General features: G+C 31.5%; 2 protein-coding genes across 7 annotated transcripts in view; one reads left to right on the forward strand and one right to left on the reverse strand.

Annotated features, from left to right (window-relative positions):
* Positions 1–1,117, forward strand: part of LOC124352704 (ornithine aminotransferase, mitochondrial) — a 34,616-nt gene extending 33,499 nt beyond the window's left edge. For all 4 annotated transcript variants that reach the window (XM_046802318.1, XM_046802319.1, XM_046802316.1 and 1 more), the window contains one exon: positions 414–1,117. In XM_046802318.1, the coding sequence (XP_046658274.1) occupies positions 414–577 (164 nt within the window). In that variant the 3' untranslated portion in view covers positions 578–1,117. The remainder of the gene's footprint in view (positions 1–413) is intronic.
* Positions 1,118–5,108: 3,991 nt separating this feature from the next.
* LOC124352705 (cysteine sulfinic acid decarboxylase) overlaps positions 5,109–17,997 on the reverse strand; it is a 28,136-nt gene continuing 15,247 nt past the window's right edge. For all 3 annotated transcript variants that reach the window (XM_046802322.1, XM_046802321.1, XM_046802320.1), the window contains 6 exons: positions 15,578–15,829; positions 12,341–12,405; positions 11,199–11,277; positions 8,924–9,123; positions 7,101–7,245; positions 5,109–5,413 (listed from right to left, as the gene is read on the reverse strand). In XM_046802322.1, coding sequence (XP_046658278.1) covers positions 5,225–5,413; positions 7,101–7,245; positions 8,924–9,123; positions 11,199–11,277; positions 12,341–12,405; positions 15,578–15,829 — 930 coding nt within the window. In that variant the 3' untranslated portion in view covers positions 5,109–5,224. The remainder of the gene's footprint in view (positions 5,414–7,100; positions 7,246–8,923; positions 9,124–11,198; positions 11,278–12,340; positions 12,406–15,577; positions 15,830–17,997) is intronic.

Here is a 17,997-nt window from a genome sequence, read left to right on the forward strand (position 1 = left end):
TTATTGTGTATTACCGAATAAAGGATTTCTTACATCTGACAGGTTTGATCCTATATGCAATGAAGGAATTTTAAGTCATCACTTCACACTTAACTTGTACTGTCTCTCCTTTATAGAATCATTTCAAAAGTCTATGGCTCTTTAAAACAAGAAGAATAAGGCTAAAGAGGAAACCAGACACTACTTTGTCTAAAAAATATGACAATTCCAAATTATAAATTACATTTTTCATATCTTAAATATTTTCAAGAAATATAGGCAGTTTAATAGTATATCTCATGGACGATATTAACTATCTATAGCAGTCCAAGAATATTTACATGGATATGTAAATGTTAAGCTTCCATAATATGTATTTTAGACTAGCAAGTCATTAAAATGTATTTTAACTGACATTCACATTTTTATTTCAGAGTACAACGCTTGGGATATTTGTCTGAAACTTAGGGAGAACGGATTGTTGGCAAAACCCACTCATGGGGATATTATTAGGTTCGCACCACCCCTCGTCATCACAGAACCAGAACTCAAGGAGTGTATCTCCATCATCACCAAGACTATTCTCTCACTTAAGTAATACTTTTTGTTACCAACGCATGTTAAGCGTTGAAATTTTATATTCATGTATGTATTTTTACATCAACGCCTTTATACTCAATTTTGTTATTGTAATTATTGTTATTTATTCTGCCTACTTTTACTGGCACATTTCTAAATCATTTTGAAGGTTTTAAGATTTTTTTAAAATAAATTGCTTTGCAATTTCTTAGAAATGATTAAAACTCTGTTGTTTTAATGAATTACAAATGGAAAATGTCAATTTACCTGAACTATTTTCATTCATAGTCAAGATCCATGAGATAATTATAAATAGAATAAAAGTATAAATATATTGTTTTCTTCCACAGTAGAGTAACAACTGTGGGTTTTTATGGTACAATAAATTAGGCATAGTTTGGTATTTAAAACATCTCCATGTTGCATTTCAAATGTAATATTTTAAACCTAGTGTAAAAGAATATTTTAATATTGATGTTTGTATTCTGTCCTTAAAATTACCAAAGTATTATTATGGTTGTTGATACTTGTTTAAAATAAAAATTGTATCTTAAATGTATTAAGCTATTTTATTTATTTCCTATTTTTATATTATGGAATAAACATTGAATCCAGTTGTCTTTACCATTTCAAATAACCTATTTTAGGAGTACAGAATGACTCACACAGTATCATCCACTCCTGTAGTCTATCTGTAACTTGAGATTTGAGACATTATAGTTCACAAAATAAGAACGTTATTTAGACTTAAATAAATAAATAATTGAGATGTATGATTTGAAAGGATAACAGGACTACAGACATTTGCCGAATGAGTACAAAAAAGTGTAAAAATTGTAACTATACTATTATCGCAACGCAAGAAAAATGATTGTACAATGTGTTATTGTACTATATACAAACGTGTTTTAATGCAATTCCTTGATTTAATTGCAATTACCACTATGGGTTCATATTTGTTTCAAAATTTCAGCTGGTTAAATCTGTCTTAAGTTTTCCAGTTAACACTAACAGAGCTGTCCAAAAAAATAGCTCCAATACAACTCGTCACATTAAAACACAAGGAACAATAAAAATATTTGTTACGTACTCAATACATATGAATCAAAATAGAATGTAATAACCAATTAAAGATAAATATAAATTATAATCAATAATTCAGTTTTTGAGTTTATGTTAACTCTATTTTACCAGTTGCACCCACAACGTTTGAGAAAATTCTACAATTTTTTGTGAGATTTCATACTCAAACACCATATTCATTATTGTGTTATTACATTATTTGTGTTATTAGTGGATATAGCATATATATTGAGAGGTCAAATTCATCTCTAATAGTCTCCACACACACAACTCAAGATTAGTAAATTAGGAATTATTTATAATTAGTATATATCTAAGATAATTTTATTTCATTCGTATATTTCTGTTGAATTTTTACATATTTAAATTGTAATCATTTTGAGCAAGGATGGGGCACTATTGAGCAATCTTGACAGCACTAATCCATGTTGTTTGTTGTATAATAAACTACAGTAAAGAGTTTAATTTCCATGAGAAATAAATATCAGCAAGGTAAAATAGTATGAATTGTATTGTCAACAATAAGTAATTATGTAAAACTATAAACAAAAATCTGGCACCAAACCAAACAACAATATAGCACACAAAATAATTTATAATCCCCATACAATGATTACTACTTGGTAAAACCAAATAAGTTGACATTTTTGTTAAAATATATTGTTGGAGAAAATAGTTTAGTAAAATATACAATAGGCTAAACAATTTCACCATATTAAATCTTTAAACCTTACTGTCCTATAAAGGACAGGATACAATTTTTGTTGATGTTTTAATTTTTTACTGTACAAACCTTTCCTGATACATTTTGTGTAGACGTGCAACCCTATAGTAAAATACTTTTTGGAAGCAGCCTTTAACAGCTATTTCCCTTATCAAATGATTTTTTTCCGGTTCAACGTCAACACTCACATTCTGGGCACACTTAGCATTAGTTTGTCATAAATATTTTTTGAAGGTATGGAAACCGGTTACAATGAAATATTTGACAGTAGATTCACAGAGCAAGCAAAGTTCAGTTATACCTTGAGATGGTTAGATCAGTCCCCCTCTGTTTTTATATCTACTGAAACTATGTTTCTGGGGTGGATTAGGCCTACTTGACATAAGATTGACACAACACTAACAGATGAATTTAGACGTAAGTGATCTAACTACGTAACCTGCTGCGTACTCGATTACATCACAGCTAATATTAGAGGTTAACCCTAAAATATCAAAAAATTCTGCTTCTTCGTCATCTTTATTAGCTACAAAAATTGCTAGCTCTAATTGGTATAATGTTCTACATCTCAGTGTAGAAGAGTTTATATATTCTATTTCATTTTGTCTGATTTTACCACAAATGGGGTAATTAACCCGCAACACCGGCTGCGGCACAAGATACTGGCATGACTTACGCTCTGCCGTCGCCATCTTAGTTCCATCTGCCGTCTCCTGCTTCATTCAGTGGTGCACTTGCCCTGTCTATGTTATTCTGTGTCTGGTTCAATGAACAGCTGATTTTAAAAAGCTATCAGGATGGCTATCCTCACTTCACAGAGCGTTTTGTAGAGGCCTTTAATTTACTGATAATTATGACTGTCATTACTCTTTACATTTACACAGTACTTGTCTGCATCGACTCCTACAACACACAGAAAGCAGCAGACTACCATCTTCCATCACACCACACCACACAACAATGCAGAAACCCCTTGTAGATTGGGCATAAAGTCATTAACTCGCTTCTACAGAATCTGAAAACATTCAAAGGTCAACGGCTCAAATGACACCTTCAAGACTTGCTGATGTGATGATTTAACTCAATGAAGGAGTACTTGAAGGAAGATCAATGATGTTCTTAGAACATCTAGAAAACACTAGAAAACTAAAAACTTTGAAACTCATGTAACTTTTTGACAAATGTACATGTCTTAAAGAAATCATAATAAATAGCCTTTAATATGTTTTGAATAACATTAATGTTTTTAAAGCAGACTGCACAAGAATGAAGCTTAAGCAGGGTGTTTAACAAAACACATTATGCTAGGACACAATACAATATCTACTTTCACAAAAATCCATGACTCTTTTCAACTCCAAAATAAAAATTGCTGGTATTTTCCAAGTTCAACAGCGTATAAACATTTTAGCCTCATAAAATGAGTCTGAAATTCACTTTAAGAGAACAGATTATCCTAGAATAGTACTAAAGATTTCCCCACAAAATCAACTGTTGAGAATATTTTTTAATTTTTCCATACATTTTTAAGTATAGAAAGTACTAAAATCCGGATATCTGGAGTTCAATTTTTGATTTTTTTCAAGTGTTATGTATAGTTATACATTATTTTGAGCTATTTTTAAGCCAAGTAATTTTATGAAAACTAACCTAATTATATTTGACTTATGATGGGCAAAAAATCATTAAATGTAGGATTTGACATATCACACAATGGGTAGGTTACGATATGCGGACCCGGTTTTTTATATCGAAGAATGTCATCATCGATACCTAATATTCGCATCTCAAATCCTAGACTATCAATCGATATAAAAGTATCTATAGTCCTCAATAACAATCATATGTTTTAAATTAAAATATGAATTTAATATTTACAGTGATCAAACAAATAATTATAACCAAAATTAGGAAAACTGAAGATAACCATATTTGCTCCTCTCACAGTTACAGTTGTTTCTTTCCCTCAAATTTCACATACGTTTTTCGGTACGAGTCAAACATGTTGAAGTCACGAAAAACGTGTCATTATCTTTTAAAGCTTTGTCATGTAGTTTTCTAAAATTTACTGCCATTTTTAATAATCAAATGGCTACTTACATAAAATTTAAATATTACAAGTATTATTTGAAAGTGTTTACAGCTGTTGATATAGATTATTTGTTAATTGTTCAAAATAATCAGTATCGATTGATTATATCGATGGTTATGATTAAGTTATATCATTTGCCAATTTCGATATAAAAAACGGGCTATCCTCACAATAACCAGGCTTTCGTAACCCTACTCCACACAATATTAACTTTAGGTGGTAAGATAAAAAAATGTTTCTTTTCATATATACTTTTAGAATGAGGTTAGGATTATTTTGATATACATGTAAAACATGATAATTTTATGAAATAAATTTCCTTGCACTTTAAACCCAATATTAAAAAAATATTAATTTCTCAAATCTCAATATTTTCAAGTGTTTCATAAGTCTTTGCAAACAAAAACATTTTTGCATCCAAACTTTTTTATAGCTCCAATAGTATTTATATAAAAAAGAAGACTGTTTTTCAGTATCATTTTAACACATTATTTTATACTGAAATATTAAGTCAATTATGTTTTACTAATTTAAAGTACCAGAAGAAACATTAATAAGTTGACCAGAAAAACAAGTAGAACAAGGCAAAAAGGATTTCACCATACATTAATTTTCAAAATACAATAATAAGGGGTAAAAATTAAAACATAGTAATAGTTATAAAATTTATTTGAAGTACATAATATGCAACAGTTTATAATAAAAAAGCTGACAGAAAGACGACAGTATGAAAATAGTTTGTCTAAGCGTAGGTAATACTGTTAGTTTCACACGAGGAGGTCACTTCCTGCAGCTGCAATCTCAGCTATGACAGTGTCTAGGTGAGCCTCTGAGTGGGTCGGGTGGCAGGCCAACACAAACCTGAAGAAGTTTGGCAAGTGTCTGTGTGCTAGAGGCTGATAACCAATCAGCAATCTCCCATTCATGGCTACGCGCTGTTTGATCAGTGGAGCAACCTGGAAAATATTCATCACAATTCGTTTAAGATTGGGAAAGATAATTGAAACTTTTAACTCACTGACTGTTTTACTGTTTCATGCTTAGAAACACTACTAACGATCACTCATAGAGTGTAGATATTATCTAGAGAAAATCTAGCAATCAATTTGTACTGTTAAAAGTTTGAGGACATATTGTTGTGTGTTTTAATAAAACGTGAAAGCTCTGATTTAATCACCTTCTATGGCAGCACTTATTAGCAGGCTCGGTTAACTCCTATATGGTAACCGTGGTCATGATTCAAACCTATTTTTTCAGTTAAAGGCGCTATTTGGGTACCACACCAAATGAAGCACTAGCAATGGTACTCATTTCTTATTGGCTGAGAGTTTATACTGTTATATTAATATCAAAATATAAGCTGACAAAATAAATTTATATGGTTATTCATGTTCTTTACAGTTCTTGTTATTGTTTTTCTTGTTTTTTTAAATTTTATTTCTGTTGGCATGATTTATCCACATTGCCATATTTGTTCATTGTTTATTTTATTTACAGAAAACTGTGTCTACTAAACTCATAGACTCAGTTTTCTTATTAACACCTTTCATGTTTCATGACAACTAATGGGATATTTTCAGATTACAACATAAAAAATTTATAAGATGAGACTTGGGAGTCTCATGACATAGATCATGACCAGAAAATAATAATACCTCTCTTGTGGTGTATGTATAAAAAGGTATTTTATGCAAAAAACATAACAATCAATTTGTTGTATAGTGTGTGAGAAAACTCCACACCCCAAGTAAACCGGCTATTTTCTTTCAGTATGATGTTGCTCCATGACAATCCAAGGTCACATGTTTCTGCACAAAACATGAGGTCTAATTGTCTCTTTTGAATGGAAATGATTTTATCATCCACTTTACAGTGCAGTCAGACCTTGCAAAAGTTTCTTTCCAGTTAACAGTTCAACAATGACAAATAAATTAAAACTGGTATTGGGGTTCTTTGCAGGCAGTACTAAAACAATTACTCATTGTATATTTCAATTCAGTTGTCAGGCTGGTTGCCATGTATTATTGTAAAATTCTAGCACATGTTATAAAATAAGGTTTCCAAAAAAATCAAAATGGTCATATTAAACATAATGATTTTGTACGTAAAGTGCTGTCTTCCAGTTTTATCCAATTGTGATTTATATTTTATTTAACACTGATGAAATATATCACAACCTTAATATTGTCAAAAAACTCTCATTATTGCTGATTAAGTATTTAAAGGAACGCCTAGTTTATGTGCAAATGTGGTAGCCAAATATGGAGATATAATATTATCATGTTCGCTGAGGCTGATCAAGCTTCAAAAGTAGTGTTACGGATAATAATGTAGTTTCATAATGTAAAATCAGAGTAATTTATATGCCACATCAAAACAACTGTTACAGGAATACTAAGTATTGAGTCCAGTATACATAAAATCATAACAATATTTTTAATAAATAATTATAAGATTAAATTAGAGCCATACATGATTTATAATCAGACTTGACTAGGAGAAGAATAGCCAGTTCTAATGCAGTAAAAAAGGAGTCAATGTAGGTTGCTGCTCAAATAGATAATCTCCTTAAGAGATTACCTTATTACAGAACCATAACCTTCATAATTTAGGTGAAAGATTTGCAATGATAACCATCTTTACCTTGCCCACTCTTTCCCACCATTCTGTAGTTTCAGGCTGACCTTGCAAACACTTCGGGATATACCAAAAGCAAATGTTTGTACACTGGAACTGAGGTAGCACCAACCGGAAGTCTTGGTGGTTCCTAATTTTTTCCAAGAAATATCTGAAACAATATGTAACAGAGAAAAATTACTCATATGAATTACTTTTAGAAAATATCAGTAATACTAGATTTGTTGGGAAAATGAAATACAGTAATGTTTCTTATACAATGTTAGTTAAAAGTATGGATACACTGTTTAGTTTTTGATGAATATAGAGGGAGGGATGGAACTCAGGACACCTATCTAGAGAATAGAAGTGAACTTTTTAGTCACTATTTGGTTGAGATAGAAAGCTTTAGTTTTCACTGTTCCTCTTCTTTTATCAATACCTTTCAAATGGAGTGTCACTTAATAGGTCTTTACAATTAAATATTTTAAGCTGCCCCCTCCAAAATCCCATTTTGGGGAAATGGGCAAAGTTGTGGCAGTAACTAAAAAGTTCACTTCTATTCCCCAGAAAGGTGTCCCGAGTTCTATCCCTCCAACTTTATCCATCAAAAACTAAACAGAGTATATCCATACCTTTAACTCAAACTCTATAATAAATGTATTACATTAACAAAATCAATAAAAAAATTTAAAAAACGTATTAATATCATTAAAATGACCAGGATGAATAAAATAAAATCAAATATACTTATGTATTTATACTAATATAAATTAGATATTTAAAAGTTAAACACATATTCTCTATTAGATCATTGATTAGACGTTAATTTGAATGTTTTTAAACCATTTGTCATGAAAACTGTGATTATAATTAAAGTTAAGTTATATCCATTTAATGTAGTTAATAAAAATAAATTTATTTAATATACATGCCAGAGAATCAAACAACTCTACACTTTAAAGACATAATTAATCCTGCAAATAATAATAATTAATGACAGTTTAACATTAAAAGAGGTTAAATTATTTGTTACTACAATAAAAATAGTTCTTTCAAAAATATTTGTATTCTTGTAAAAATTTAAGTACTCAAAATCGTGTGCTTAGATGAACTTCAATTAATATGTTACTAACAAAACAACAATATTTTGTGACTCCAGTTGTCTTTTTAAGAGTTTTCATACAAAAAATACTACAAAAACACATTTTAGCACTTGTCTGTTAACTACTGAGCAGCTGATGTCTGTGAATATACTCAGTAACTGTGTGGTGGTGTAAAAATCATACACAGAAAATGTGAACTTGAAGTCAAATATTATTTTTTAAATCACAATATATCCACGAATTAGTTACAGGCTACATTTTTCACAAACGTTACTGATCAAAATATCTTATAGACTAATGTAAATAATTTATTGTGTAACTTCTACAATATTAGAAATTTACAGTTTTTGCTAACATTAACTTATAACTTTAACTTACGGTATGTTAGAAGTTGGTCTTCAGAGTATAAAAGCCCAATCAACTGTTTTAACAAGTTTTAATGACCTTTTACTAACCCTTGTAAATTCAATTGTATTGTCAGATAATTTCTTTTTCATAACTTGTAACTTTAACAAAAGAAATTCCTTTCATAGGCAAGCTCACTAATAAATAAATTCAAATTCACAAGTAATTTTAACTTCTGAAAAAATTCAGGAATAAGGAAGCTCTGTGATATGCAATTCTATTAATGACAAGTAAGGTTTCTGATTAGCAAGTTCCACGACAAATATGTTCTCTGACATGCAAGTTTTCTGATAGATGTTCCTTTAAAATTCACTCTAAGTTGGTTTATCTTTCACACACCGAGACTTATCCATTGCATCGTCCACCAGTGCAGCCAAACCCTCGTCCCCACGAGCTCGCCACATGAGCCACAACTTGAAAGCATCAGGTTTCCTCCCACACTGCACACTCTTATCCCCAGTGTCATACGTTGTGTCATAAAATTTATCCTGCTGGAATAGGTACGTCGCTGATGCACTGTTGCATTTGTACAACAATTCCTGAAAAATATGCATGACATAAAGAATGAATTCAAGAAAATTATTTACAGGATTGAAGTACTATAAATAAATAATTCGTTTTCATTCATAATTTTTTTTCTGCATTCTTAACACCTTCACTATTCATGGGCAACTAATAGTAATTCATTATCAATCCTGTATTTTTATAGATGTCATACATTCATTGTTTGATTTGAGTAAAAGTTGGTTCTAGAAGGCTAATGTTTCTGAAAGTTTGAACAAATGTGCATTTGTCATAAGTAATAGGTCATAGGTTGTAAAAAAGCACAAGTTAGCTTATACCAACTGTTTATTTATTTCATTCCGCTGTAATTCTTTATATTCCACAGAAACGTGTCACACTCACACACAGTATTAGTAAAGTCATAAACTTACCATAATACGGATTGTTTTATACATGCATCTCACTCTCATGTGTTACTACAAATTTGTATATAAATATTTTGGGGGTGCACACCTCCTTTAACCCCTGTAAATCTGCCATATTGGGTTACTCAAACCAGGCTAGGGTAATAAGTTTTAAATGATTTATGTGTAAAACGAATAAACAGGTATTTGTTCAGTTCAAGCTTTTTCAACAGTTTGTAAATGCTCTTTACTTATTGGTCATAACACCTTCACCTTCATTCACTGTGCACGCAAGTAAAGTTTTAATGAATTTATGATAACAATATAATAATAATAGTGAAATGATTTTCTTAATCAGTCTTGACATTAAATTGCATATTGAGATATGATGTTAACTTAGTATTAAAAGGAAATTAAAAAACTGCATCATTAAAATAATATAAAACAAAATAATATCAAACAATTCAGTGATATATATATATATATATATATATATATATATATATATATAAAATATATATACTAGCAGTTGCCCACGGCTTTGCACGCAATTTCCTGTCGAAAAACAGTACACTATATTCACGAATTCTTTTTCTATCACATTCTAAACATTGCTGAGATATTTGATAGTCGTTCCTTCGTGAGCCTCTTGGGTGCATTATGAAAGTGTGTACCATATTCCCTGCCTCTATCTTTCTTGGTTTTGCTAGGTGTTGATAAGATATTCAGAACAATTAATTTATATGGATGAATCTCGATAAACTAATTAGGTTATAAAGAATCAAATTCGGTCTGTTAAAATTAATTTTCTGTCTAAGATATTTCCAGTATTATGGAGGAGTTTGCTTTGTGCTCCGATCAAGAAAATGTATCAACGAAAACCAATTTCGATCATAAAGCGTCTTCTTTCGGCTCTTTTCATTTACCTTCGATCTAACCCAATTCGATTACCTTATGTGCAAACATTCATGGCTTTGTACTATGAGGTGGTTTTTATAACAGCGTTTAATAGTATTTTCATTGCATTAGATAGTTTATTGATTATTGATGCAATCTAAATTTGATATTAGGCAATAACTTCTTCTATGCAATTTGCATTACACTAATGAAAACAACTGTTTTTGCCTCTTTGATGAACTTCAGCTGAAAGTTTTAACAGCTGTTAAACATCAGTTCACTTTGTATTACGTGTCGTAGTGCAGTCTGCTGGATCCAATGTAAAACACTCCAAAATCAAATTAAAAATTAAAAAAAAAAACTACTTACAAATTAAAAATTAATTTAAAAAAACATTTTCCAGTGGACCAAATTGTGAATCTAAACTATTCTCGAATGCCATTGAAAACACACACCAAATTTCATCAAAATCGGTCCAGTCGTTTAGGAGGAGTTCAGTCACATACACACGAACAGAAGAAATATATATATAAAGATATATTGAAGTTATTTAATAGAGAACTACAAAAATTATAGATATACATGTTGATACTTGAAGCATAGATTAACTCGTTATTCATTAATTACCCAAATAATGTTGATGAAATTTTAATAATGCAGTAAACATGATAATGTATTCTTCATAACACGTACATAACACATTTAGTTTGAATTCAAAACCAACAACAATATTACACTTAGCTGAAATAAAGTATTATAAAATTCTGCATTATAATATAGTTAGTGCAGTATTTACTACAGTTATTTACCTTTTCTTTCAACAGTATCACTGAACATTGCAGGGGTGCTCCAAGCATCTTGTGAGGGTTCCAGGCAATTGAGTCTGACCTGTGAAACACTACTTGCATTCAGAGCAGAACTGATATTCCCATGTCACATTACATGTATACTTAACGATATAAATTTACGTAATGTGTGTGTGTGTGTGTGTGTGTGTGTGTGTGATTCGATTACTACAAATAAGCGTACTTGTGTTTAAATGCCTTTCTGAGCATAAATGTCCAATCTCATTTCCATATTTTTAAAAGGAGCTGCGGGTTGTGGCATTTAATTTTACTAAGTGAGCTCTTTAAAATGAGGTATCACTTGACCCATGCTTACATTTAAGTTTTCTAAGACACCCTTCACTAGCCATCATCCCAATGTCTGTGTAAGATGGTTAATGCATTAAAAGATAGTTAATATAGTCTTATAAAAGTATATATATATTATTTATATATATACTTTATACAAATATATTTTATACTTTATATACATTATATATATATATATATATATATATATATATATATATATATATATATATATATATATATATATAAGTAATTTCTGCCATAGTTTTAAAAAATCAAAAGATGTTTAAAAACTTTTAAAACACCTTATGTATATACAATTGAATCTCAAAAAGTATTTGCTCTTGAACTTGAACACACACACACACACACACACACACACACACACACACACACACACACACACAAAATGCATTTGTTGCATAAGTTGCATTTACAGATGCAATGAGAAGTAGTAATCTTTTAGTGACACAAGATAATTAAAACTCAATATCTTTAGATTTGAAATTATAAATTGGTTTATTTCAAATTAAACTTTAACAGAAGTTGACAAGTTTACAGTCAGAGATTATGAGTTCAGTGCGCAACATATCCTAACACTAGTTACTCCACTTTTTTTATTACCGAATTAATGATCAATCCACAGTTGTAAAATACACTTAGTTAATTAAGATGTAGTTCAATAATATTTTTGAATCAGAAACAAATACTTTCCAGAATCCATCCAGTTACCAGACATTCTAAGCAAAGTATATACTAGATTTATTTTATTATATAAAATAGTTGTTTAATCCATTAATTGCGGGTTGTATCCATACCTCTCAGCTCCATCCAGTACATTCTTGTACTTCTGAGAAAAGAACAAGGCACCACCCCAACATGCCTGTGGAAATAATAAAACATTTTTAATCAAAACATATTTTTAAATTATCTTAAGAATCTAAAAGGGGAGATGTACGCCCATAAGCCCGTAATGTTAAACATATGATAATATATAACCCATTATCTCAGAAAGTATCAGAGTTATAAAATTGAAATTTTTACCCTAAAATAAACATAGTATTCTAAAGACACCCTACTAATTTCATTGAATTCCATTAACTTTTTGGCATTATTTTTATTTTTTAAATATTTGTAAATATTTTTGCTTATAATTTTGGATTACTATTTTAAAATAATTTTTTATTGTTGAGCTAGAAGTCTAAATCTAGTAGGGGTTGTGTAAACAGACATTCTTAATAACCTGTAAAAATTTGAAATGAATTGGCCTTCTACTTTCTGAGATAATGGGACTTTTGTGTAAAAAAAATTGATTTTCGGGAAATCGCGAAAACATGATAAACATATATTTACTTACATTTCAAAACATTCCAGCTTCGTAATTCTGATCATTTTCCTTCTCAACATCGAGGAGTTTCTTCCTGATCATCCTGGTCCTTTTTCTGGCTAGCTTTGTCTTCTCTTCACATGCTATATCTGATTTTATCATCCGACCTCGATCAATTTCACTAAGGCACTTTGCACAATTTTTGCCAATTTTGACCCCAAGCCCTTTTAAGACTGCTAATCTCCCCTGACTGCCCTCATTAAAAGTAATAACTGCATCATATGTGCCTAACTTTAGAGTTTGTAGTCCTACAAAGTTATTTTTTGGCACTCTGGACCAGAGAACAGAATTGAAGCTTTCGTTAATATTTTGAGTGCGGCCGTGCAGACTAACAACTATAACAACTCAGTTTTTGCCAGGTCCCTGAATATAGGTTTTATCAGATCAATTATGGGCTGGTCCAGTGAATTTTTATGTTCATATGTTTTAGCATCCCAAATGGCTTGCTTATACCTACACCATGATATGTCGCAAAGCTGATGCTGTGGGTTGTCGTCCGTGGACGCTTTATGCAAGAAAAAAATATTATTTTTATATTATTTAGGATCCGTATATGCATGTATTATATATCATTTTAATCAGAACAAACTAAACAATACAACAAAAATATAAAAAAAAATAAATAAAAATTTTTAATTTTTGGGCGTACATCTCCCCTTACTTGACTTGTTCATTACTTAACCTGTTGTGTTTGTAGTTATAATCTGTTTTAACTGTTGAAAAAAAATTATGATTAAACACTCAAAAAAAGGACCCAACTGATCTTTATACTGGAATGGAAAGTCTTTAGTATAATCAGAAAAATGGCCTAGCAGATTGGCCTACTCAAATGATAAATTGTATAAGACTAAGGGGAGATGTACGCCCAAAAATTAAAAATTTTTATTTATTTTTTTTATATTTTTGTTGTATTGTTTAGTTTGTTCTGATTAAAATGATATATAATACATGCATATACGGATCCTAAATAATATAAAAATAATATTTTTTTCTTGCATAAAGCGTCCACGGACGACAACCCACAGCATCAGCTTTGCGACATATCATGGTGTAGGTATAAGCAAGCCATTTGGGATGCTAAAACATATGAACATAAAAATTCACTGGACCAGCCCATAATTGATCTGATAAAACCTATATTCAGGGACCTGGCAAAAACTGAGTTGTTATAGTTGTTAGTCTGCACGGCCGCACTCAAAATATTAACGAAAGCTTCAATTCTGTTCTCTGGTCCAGAGTGCCAAAAAATAACTTTGTAGGACTACAAACTCTAAAGTTAGGCACATATGATGCAGTTATTACTTTTAATGAGGGCAGTCAGGGGAGATTAGCAGTCTTAAAAGGGCTTGGGGTCAAAATTGGCAAAAATTGTGCAAAGTGCCTTAGTGAAATTGATCGAGGTCGGATGATAAAATCAGATATAGCATGTGAAGAGAAGACAAAGCTAGCCAGAAAAAGGACCAGGATGATCAGGAAGAAACTCCTCGATGTTGAGAAGGAAAATGATCAGAATTACGAAGCTGGAATGTTTTGAAATGTAAGTAAATATATGTTTATCATGTTTTCGCGATTTCCCGAAAATCAATTTTTTTTACACAAAAGTCCCATTATCTCAGAAAGTAGAAGGCCAATTCATTTCAAATTTTTACAGGTTATTAAGAATGTCTGTTTACACAACCCCTACTAGATTTAGACTTCTAGCTCAACAATAAAAAATTATTTTAAAATAGTAATCCAAAATTATAAGCAAAAATATTTACAAATATTTAAAAAATAAAAATAATGCCAAAAAGTTAATGGAATTCAATGAAATTAGTAGGGTGTCTTTAGAATACTATGTTTATTTTAGGGTAAAAATTTCAATTTTATAACTCTGATACTTTCTGAGATAATGGGTTATATATTATCATATGTTTAACATTACGGGCTTATGGGCGTACATCTCCCCTTTTTATAGACCATGATTAACCAGAACCATGGAGCAACACATTAAAACATTTTTTTAATGTTAAATATCTTATTCAATAAGATAGTGCCTATACATTCCCATGTACTATCGGTTTTCTAAGTGCAATGACCCAGAAGCATAAGACTTGCCAAGATCGATCTTGTAATTGCTATGGAGTTTTAAAAATACACAAGATCAACATCACATCTTAAAATTTGTATTCTTTGCATTAAGCAGAAGTTCTGTTAATTGGTAAGATAAAAATATTATCCATTTTAAGTTGGAACCTCCTCCAACCTATATTTTACACTTTCACTCCTACAGCCAGCACTGGCAGAATATGATGATTTTACTTGTGTGAGGGTGCATGATGCTCAATAGTTAGGGAGCAAACTTTTTGGATGATTGTTATTTTCATTGTTTTTGTGCGGTGTTCACTATAAAAAATTAAGTTGAGATATTTATCCTACTAATAGTTATTAATATTTTTGTTTTCCAGAAGTTTTAATTTCTAAGCAGGGTTATTTTTAAAATATTTTAATTGAATAACACCGCCTTATTTTAATTCTAGAATATGCCCTAAACGTTATACGGTTTCATCATGTGGATATACACTACGTATGTAAGAATAACAATTGTACAATTAATGTAAAACAGGGAATTGTTTAACAATAATGGAAAATAAACTAAGGTTTATCATCTTAGTGACGAATATCTCACATCAATATGCAGCCACACACTGTACTTATGACAGACATCAGCGATGGAATGTAAGGGATCAAAGGCTCCAAGCACAGTTGTGCCGGCGGTGGCGTTAACGAAAAATGGCCTTTCACCAGCATCCAGTGCTTCTTGTATCCTCAGGTCAAGTGCTTCAGGCAGCATTCGGCCTTCATTGTCCGTATCGACCATGTGAATGTGATCCATGCCCAACCCTAGCCAGTGAGCCGCTTTGAGGACTGAGTAGTGGCTCTGGCAATACAACAATAATGATTAGCAAAAACTGAGAGTATTGTAGGGCACAAGCAGACCCTCTAAATTTTAGTTACAAAAATTATAAATGTTGATGTATGTTTTCTCAAGCACCAATCTAAAGTAATATTATTAACTGAAATTTAATATTCATCTTCTCAGATTTATGATAATTGATACAAATACCTTACTAGCTTATATATACAAAATAATCTTTCCAATATCAAAATTGGAGAAACAAATGAACTGGAGTGTCATCAACTATTTGTTATAATTTTATTACTTTACAAAATTAATATTTCTAAAATTAATGGTTTGTACACAGCAATAAATATATTCTCTATAAAAATACACATAATATATTATTAAACACTGCATTTCTAGGTATTTTATTCCAGCAAATTATAACTAATATCTAAATATGTAAAATTAATAATCAATCAATCAATCAATCAATCAATCAAAATGCTTTATTTACAATTTCATCAAGAAAATGTAATGGCGTCAAAATACAGAATTGTCTTCATGCTTCTTGCTTTACAAAATTAGTAGGTTTGTGTCATGGCGAAGAATTCCTCCAATGTGTATAGCGGTCGTTCCACCAGCCAGTCCTGTAGTTGTCTCTTCAGTTGTTGGGTGTTCAGGTTCTTCAGTGATTCTGGTAGTGCATTATACAGTTTACGTCCGATGTACGACGGCTTCTTGCTGTACTGTGTAGTGTGGTGTAGTGGAAGTATGTAGTCTTTTGCTCGTCTCGTGTTGTAGTGGTGGATATTCTCCCCTCGTCTGTAGTCCTGCTGGTGTGTGTGGGTAACAACAGTGTGGATATAGAGACTTATCACTGTTAGAATTCCTAGTGCTTTGTAAGATTCTCTACAACTCTCTGTTGGTTTTAGATCAGCAAGTGTTCTTATTGCTTTCTTTTGTAGGACTAGGATTCTATTTAGGTTTTGTTTGGTTGTGCCACCCCACACTATCAAACCATACCTAATGTGGGATTCAATCAAGGCGTAGTAGGCTGCTTTTGCTATATCGAGTCCTCCAATCCACTTCATTCTTCTCACAACAAAAACTCCTGATGCCAGCTTCTTGCTCAAATTATTGACATGAGTAGTCCAGGAAAGATCAGAGTCTATGGTAACTCCCAGTAATTTGGCTTCTTTTTCTACCAAGAGATCAGGAATTTTTGGTATCTCGTCCAGTCGCCTACTAAAGTTTATGCAGGTTGTCTTTTTTGGATTTATTACCAGGTCGTTTTGGAGACAGTAGTGAAGTGTTTCTTGCGTTGATGATATTATGTCAGAGTGGAGCTCTTCAGCAGTATTTGTGGCTAGAAGGAGAGTAGTGTCATCAGCATACATTACAGAGTTATAATTTATGGAATTTGGAAAATCATTGGTAAAAAGGACAAACAGAAAAGGGCCCAAAACTGAGCCTTGTGGTACTCCTCTATTTGAGGGTTGAAAGGTGGATTTGAAGGATGTCTTCTTACCATTTGTTGATGTTTGTAATTCTACAAGCTGTTGGCGTCCTTCTAGGTAACTCGCTATCCAGTTCCCCGACCCTCTCCTGACACCCAGAGTTGCCAGTTTAGTTAGAATGAGGTCGTGTCCCAAGCAGTCGAAAGCCTTGCTATAGTCGACCATAACAGCTGCTACAAGTTTGTTGTCCTCCAGCTGATCTGTGACAAATTCAACTAGGCTGATTAATGCACTTAGTGTTGATCTTCCTTTTAAGAAGCCGTGCTGATGTTTTGTTAGCAGCTCTTGGTTTTGCAGATGTTCAGTCATCCTTTTGATTGCAATTTTTTCTATTATTTTTGAAAATGTGGATATCAATGAAATTGGCCGATAGTTCTCTAATTTTGTAGTTGTTCCAGTCTTGTGTTTTGGGTAAATCTTTGATAATTTTAGTAATGATGGGAAGTGTCCTTGTTCAAATGATTTATTTATCACAGCAGCAAGGGGGGCAGCGAGTTGTTCAGCACAATGCTTGACAGCCCTGGACGGTACCTCATCCAAATCACATGATAATTTTGATTTGAGAGAGCTAATTATTTCTAAAACTTCTTTTTCATTAGTTGGAGCAAAGTTGAACACTTCGATGTATTGCCTAATGGGAGGGTTTTGAATTGACTGCGGGACATAATGCAGATCATTTCTGTTTTT

Source organism: Homalodisca vitripennis, chromosome 1, assembly GCF_021130785.1.
Source record: "Homalodisca vitripennis isolate AUS2020 chromosome 1, UT_GWSS_2.1, whole genome shotgun sequence".
In the NCBI taxonomy this organism is placed as follows: Eukaryota; Metazoa; Arthropoda; class Insecta; order Hemiptera; family Cicadellidae; genus Homalodisca; species Homalodisca vitripennis.